The sequence below is a fragment of the Oryza glaberrima genome, chromosome 2, assembly GCF_000147395.1.
Source record: "Oryza glaberrima chromosome 2, OglaRS2, whole genome shotgun sequence".
Classification (NCBI taxonomy): Eukaryota; Viridiplantae; Streptophyta; class Magnoliopsida; order Poales; family Poaceae; genus Oryza; species Oryza glaberrima.
The window spans coordinates 15,134,584-15,141,161 of NC_068327.1; the positions used below are offsets into that span (position 1 = coordinate 15,134,584).

A 6,578-nucleotide genomic window follows, 5' to 3' on the forward strand; every position below is an offset into this window, starting at 1 on the left:
GGTGTGAAGACTAGGATCTTGGGTGAGCACTTGGAATATCTCGTGAACTGTCATCTCGGTGCTTATTACTCTTGGAGATGATCTCCTAGACGGTTAGGTGTCGCTCGCGAGAATCCATTGCATATTGTGGATGTCCCGGGTAAGTTTGTAAAGGATCTCCCCTCCTCCGAAAGGGAACGAGGTAAGTTAATGAAGTTCTTGTGCTGAGATTCTAGAGGTTTTCCAAGTAGAGCAACCTACACTTGTGGCGAATTTCTAGAAATAGGTTGAGTTGGATCTTGGTGGTCACTCAATTCTAGAAATTTGCCTAGGGGTGTTTGTGGTTGAAGGCTGTGGATTTCCTCTAGGGTTTTTGCACAAGTGAGGCAAGAGGTTAATCAAGACCTAGCTCTTTGGAGCTCCTCAACGGAGAGTAGGATCGCAAGATCCGAACTTCGGGAAAAAATCGCTCTTGTCTCTTTCTGTGATGTTTCTGTGGATGTTTCTGTGATCTATTCTCTGCTCAGAATACCTGTGCACCATCTTGTGAAGATTGGCTTAGTCTCCTGTTTCGAAATTTGAATTCCATCCTTTGTTTTGTTACCCGGAAGTTCCTGTCCTAGAACACCGGATGTTCCGAGCCTGGCAAACCGGATGTTCCGATGTTCTTTACCAGGAAGTTCCGGGTCTGTTTGAATTTTACCGCTGTGATTTGCTTTTAAGTTTTCAGGGACAGCCTATCCACCCCCCTCTAGGCTTCACCAGCACGTTCAGTAGACGCCGGCCCGCACCACGTACGCCGCTGACCACACCGAGCCGTTTCTGGCGGCTTCAGCCTCCATCTCCGCGGCGTAGTCGACGTTGTCGGTGTCGTCGTCGCCCATTTCGCTCTCGGGCATCCCCTACTTGCTCCCCACCACCCCTCCTCCTCCTCCTCTCCCTCCTCTCTCCTTACCCCCCGTCTCCCCAACCCAAACGCGCACCACTCCTCCGAGATCAACCCTCATCAATCAATCCAGAGAGAGAGCCTACTCATTCCCAGCCACGATTACAAAGGGAAGCAACGAAAGGGCAATCGACGCGGGAGACTGCCGGGGAGATATTTCACCCGATAGCTGCGTCGTCGTCGGTGTCAACGGCGGCGGCGGTGGTCCGACGAAGGGGTAGAGGTGGGGGCAGGGTAGGGGGTGAGGAAGAAGGGGAACGGAAGGGCGTGACCGGGAGGCGCGGCTGGGCGAGGCAGTTCCCCGGGTTGTCCCACGTGAAGGCCTCCCACCCGCCGCCGCTCGCCTAGCCGCGCCCGCAACCGGCACCGCTCGCCCAACCACCGCCACTCGCACCGCCGTGCATTGCCTTGCTCGCCAAGAAGGCGAGAATGCCAGAGAGAGAGGAAGAGGAGAAAGAAGAGGGGAGAGAGTATATATGACAGGTGGGACCCACTATTTAAAAAAAGAAAATGCTGACTGGAGTGCCACGCGTACGCCACATCGGATAAAACCGCTCTGGATTGGGTCGAGGGGGGTAATTCGTCCTGTATTGAAAGTTTAGGGGGAGCAATGTTTTTGGGTTTAGGGGGGTAATTCGGTCAACCATAATAGTTCATGGGGTTAATTCATACTTTTTCCTTTGCGCCACGTTAATAGGCTTGGATCCACCAGGAGTTGGCCTCCCAAAAAAGAATTCACGTTTACGTGAAGGCCTCGTTAACCGCATAATTTCACAGGAACAGAACACGTCGAGCATAATCCTGGGAAAACACCTGATTTCCAATCGGGGTCAGTTGTGAACCAACAAGCTGCAGGCGCAATGAACGAACTTCTCTGTCCAGTTTCAAACTACATGCAAACTGTTCTAAGTCTTACAAATTCAACAAATATTACGGATATGCAGGTGAGTTTTCAACAAAATTTTAGTGAGATCAATGATGTGCCGCTAGTTTTCATCTTTGAGTGCGTGTTAGAGGGCACATTTACGGGAGTGTGAGTATGACGCAGCGTGTGTTGTGCATGCACGTGCATCTGCCGTGTAATAAAAAAAAATTCAAAGCAAGCAATGTAGGAGTAAAACGAAAACTGATGCAAAGCCTTTGGTAACCCATTTTGTTTTCCTATTGCACTTCTTGTAATCCACAACACAGTCAGCTACGGATAAAAGGAGCTGACATCTAGTAGGAAGGTGCTTGAAACCTCTAGTACTGTGTTTCACCTATCATCCTCTTCAAGGTTAATAATCTGACGAAAGATGCTTGCAGCAGTGAGAGATTTTGGGCTAGGCCTAAGTATAATGGTACCACACCGGTTTACTGATGCTAAGATTTATACTCTACCCTATACTCTTAAGCTGCTACTTGGATGGATCCTTACCAAACCATCCACAGGGTCAGGTCATGTACAATTACAAGTTAGTAACCTCCAAATCCTTTTTGTCAGCCTGCCAATTTTATCTAGCTTCTTGATGAAAATGGCAAAGAACTGGTCGTGGTTTATAGCAACAATCTGTTGTCCTCCAAAGCTGTGTGCAATTTCACCACCAACCAAATTTGTACCAGATTCTTCACTTTGGAGGTAAATCCTGTTATTTCCATCGTTCTTGTGTAGGTAGAAATTTCTACCTCCCACGTCTCCAATCTTATCGTTTTTGTTCAAACCTGCCAGCAAAAGATTCAGCTTTTACTTCTATAATCAGATCACTCAACTATGTATTGGCAATCGACCAAGGTAACAAGATAATGTTGGAAATTTGACTTAATAGTGAGTAGTCACCTGGGCTCAACGAAAGCATTTTTAGTCACTTATGTTCATATCCTTTGTTCCGTAAAGAAAAACATGAACTTATTCATGTTTTAGTATGTAACAACTAGTAATTTATATGGTCCAACGTGGGAGATAATAGGACTCAGGTAAACAAAGAACTGTTGGATACCAGCATCATTACACTGGCATTAAAACCTGCAACCTCCATAATTAACTATGTTCCGTATAAACCCATCAGTATAATTTAACCAATTATGGGTTGTAAGTTGAAAGTTCATACTACACATCATTTTACTGTGTTCAGGAAGACCTGAATAAATTTTCACTAATAACAGTAGTAGCCAAACTATCATATATACCTGCAGTAATTTCATTTCACTCGAAATAATGCTACAATTCTTTCGAGTTTCGCATACCATGCTTCTAGTTCAATGTTCCCTTAAGGTGCGCAACAGCTTTTGGATGCGTTTCTTACTAGATTCACTTTACCCTTACTCACAAGTGCAATTCGACATATATTAAGCGACGAATGTGAAGGCTCGTGTTAAATGACTTACTCTGGAGGCAGAAGTGGGAGTGGTGGAGCTGGAAGGCCTCCGCGGCAGCTGGATCCAAACGTGGGCTTCTCCCCTCCTTCGCGTACCTCTCCACCACGGCTGCGATCGCCTCCCCAACACTCGCACCCAGCCGAACCATCGCCTTCACAGGGCCGACGCTCCCCTCGACTGTCACGCTCACCACCACCTTTGATTCCTGCACCAAACGAAGCCCAGCCAATTCACTCCCGCGAACCGCGCAGCTAACAACAACAACAGTCCACTTCTGTACCTCCCAGGGATTGCAGTTGGACAGGGAGGCGGCGGAGGCGGAGCGGCCGAAGGGGGAGTCCGGGGTGAAGACGTCGAAGCAGGTGTGCGGACGCTCCAGCGGCGGCGGAGGCGGGGACGGCGGGGAGAGCCCCCGCGGCTCGGGGTGGACGCGCCCGCCGCTCAACAAGAGCGCCGGCTCGGACGCGGAGCGCGCGAGGGCCCTGCTCCCCTCCCGCCGCGGCAGCGACCGCGACGTCGGCGCGGGGCGCACCGCCAGCCGAACCCTCCGCCCTCCGCTCCCGCTCCCACGCCGTCGCGACGGCGACGAGGAGAGCCCCGCCGGCGATCGACCTAGCCGGATGCTTGCGAGCCGGGACCGGCTCTTCCTCTCCGGCATCCAGTTCAGATTCGAGACCGCTTGTTTGATCCTGTGCTCGCGCGTGGAGATCGCAGATGGACGCGATGCCGCGGAGCTCGATGTGTTTTTGGTCGGTCGGCCTCGATGTGTTTTTGGTCGGTCGGCGGACGGTGGTGTCGTCGGCGCAACGTTTACTTTCGCGTCGCCATTACGGCGAGCTTTTTTCTGTGCTTTACTCAACAAAGGGAGGAAGCTTCCCTTCATGGTGATCCTCTTCCCTGGAACTGGTCTTATGGACTGTACTCCATCCGTGGTACGCGTGGCCCCACGTTGTCAGTGAGAAAAACCGCGTAAACCGGGAGTAGGCGTGGAAGAGAGGGAGTTGTCTCGGCAAGAATTTGGGGGTGGGGGTGCCGGCGTGTGGTGCGGAATTACGTCAATGGGCACCGTACCTCCATAAATAACGAATGTGCCACCGTGTGTTTGTAGCTTGTTTTTTTTCTTTTTAAGATCATGTGTTTGTAGGGATTTTTGGAGCTTGGACCTTGGAGGGTAGTATGGGGAGGTGTTACGTGCGTGTGAGCGGGATTCTTTTCCATGTCGCTACTCGTGAGAAGATTTGTTGTTTTCTTTTTTCGTTTTTTCGATGATACGAATGCGGAATTTCTATTTCTACGTCAGAAAATCCATTGGGCCGTCTAATATATTTGGAGATTCATGTTGAGAGATAGACCTGTATACTTCTCATGGGCCGTCTGTATGGGCTATTTCTTTTGTGTACTAGACTATATGGGCCTAGTTCTTTGGGCTCTATAGGTGGTGGTGAGCGAGCCATTACTGTTCATTTTTTAAAGTCCGCATCTACTTTTGCTCAGTTTTGACATCCCACACATGTAAGTGATTTACTCAAGATATAAGGATGAATGATAAAATTTAACCAAACTTACAACGGGTTGTAATTATTAGGTAGTATTTGTGTGAATTTTGCCAAGATTTAATGTTGTACCAATAATTTTTAGAAATTCATCTAGCCTATCTCTATATATGTGTTCCCACTTTAGAAATGGATCTAAGCATCTATAAAAATTATATTTAAACTCTTCTTGACCTAAGGTGATGTTGTTAGGTTTGATATTCAGTTCATGATGCACATGTCACAAGTTACTTGCTTAATGTTTCGTATTTATATTTTGTATTATGTTAGGAGAATGTTTATAATTAAGATATAATATACTCTATGTGAGTTAATATGTTTATTAAATCCTATGTTCATGATATATGTTCAGGTGAGTTTGTCAAGTTAGTTTGTATGAATTTGCCACTGATTAGACCAAAAAATTCAAAATATTAACAAGTATATAAAGATTAGAAGTAAATTCGGCTTGAAGGCCAATAGATATATTTACACAGAAATGTTTCAAGTGTTTTTGAGCAAAAATTTTTTAAGATTTATATTATTACATCAACCCAAGAAATTTTGGATTGTCGATATCGCGTGTAGGCGGATGTGGTTTACTTCATCGATGATCTTTGCATCTTCGGCATCCGAACCTGGCACATGCTTCATAGCTTTGGTTTGAGCAGGTAGATGTTTGGTCAATGCCTTCAACATTGATCTTTGCTCTTCAATGGCCTTGGGAAGATCGGCTAAATTCTGTTTCTCCAAGCAATATTCTTGTGAGTTTGTTCCAATTTTGCCAGGAGATCGGGTTCTTGCTGTTCAAGTTCATTAATGCGCTTTTGGGTTGATTCTGGGCCAGCAATTAGTTCATCAAGTTTGGTTTTGCTTTTGTTTACTTGCTGCCTGCTAGATTGGAGAGTCGATTCCATAGCCTTGAGTTCAAGGCGATCTGCTAATCTTTGTTGAGGTCGTTGAAACTAGAATCGACGCGATTCAAGATGAGCTGCCGGTGTGATGGCGTCAATTATATCATCGGGCAGCTGATCTTGGACTTCTTCAAGTCTCCCTTTGATCGGGCCACTGTCAGTCACTAAAGCATCCAATGAAGCACCCAGTCGATCAGCTATGTCTAACAGTCGTGCTCTCAAATCATCAGAGATAGGAAATTTGGTCTTGCTTGTGATGTCTTCATCATCTTCGTCCAAAAATTGCCTTATGTAAGATGAAAACATATCGGCTAGCTTCTGCGAAGTATGGGTGAAAGATGAGAAAAAGCAAAGATGGCCAATGAAGGAATTTGTGATATGGGTATGCTTACTTGGATTGGGGGTACAACAGCAGCAGTTATTTCTTCTTCTCCCTGTTGGCTGCCGATCGCGGAAGTAGTACGTTCACTTGGTGCTCGTCGACGAGGAGAAGACGATGGAGCCTTGGGCTGAAAATGTTGGATGTCAGAATTGATAATATCAGCTGAAATGAAAGGATAGAAATAAAAAGAACTTGCCAATACATGAGTAGGAGCGCGAGGTCTAACAATGCTTGTATCGGCTGCTTCATTATCGGCTGAGTCTTTGTCATCTGCCTCTTTGTTTTCATTGGTAGGATCATCAACCACAGTAGCAGGAGCATCATCGACTTGTTCTTCTTCCACTTGTTCTGTCAAGAACTCTTCAACTTCTGGATCAATGGGAGGAAGATTATCATCGGCAGATGTTTTGGATTTGGAAGTCTTGGGTTTCTTGGATGTTTTCTTGGAAATTGCTTCTTTACGCTTGCCC

At 46.7% G+C, this 6,578-nt stretch overlaps 1 protein-coding gene across 2 annotated transcripts; it reads right to left on the reverse strand.

Annotated features, from left to right (window-relative positions):
- Positions 1-1,603: 1,603 nt before the first annotated feature.
- On the reverse strand, positions 1,604-4,335 carry LOC127761553 (uncharacterized protein At4g22758-like). 2 transcript variants are annotated; one of them, XM_052285863.1, is made up of 3 exons: positions 3,561-4,330; positions 3,290-3,485; positions 1,606-2,626 (listed from the first exon to the last, which is right to left on the reverse strand). In XM_052285863.1, the coding sequence occupies exons 1-3, from the start codon at positions 4,161-4,163 to the stop codon at positions 2,364-2,366; spliced, it is 1,062 nt and encodes a 353-aa protein (XP_052141823.1). In that variant the 5' UTR covers positions 4,164-4,330; the 3' UTR covers positions 1,606-2,363. The 2 variants fall into 2 exon arrangements, with proteins under 2 accessions (XP_052141822.1, XP_052141823.1); XM_052285862.1 differs by having other exon boundaries at positions 1,604-2,626; positions 3,290-4,335.
- Positions 4,336-6,578: the final 2,243 nt, after the last annotated feature.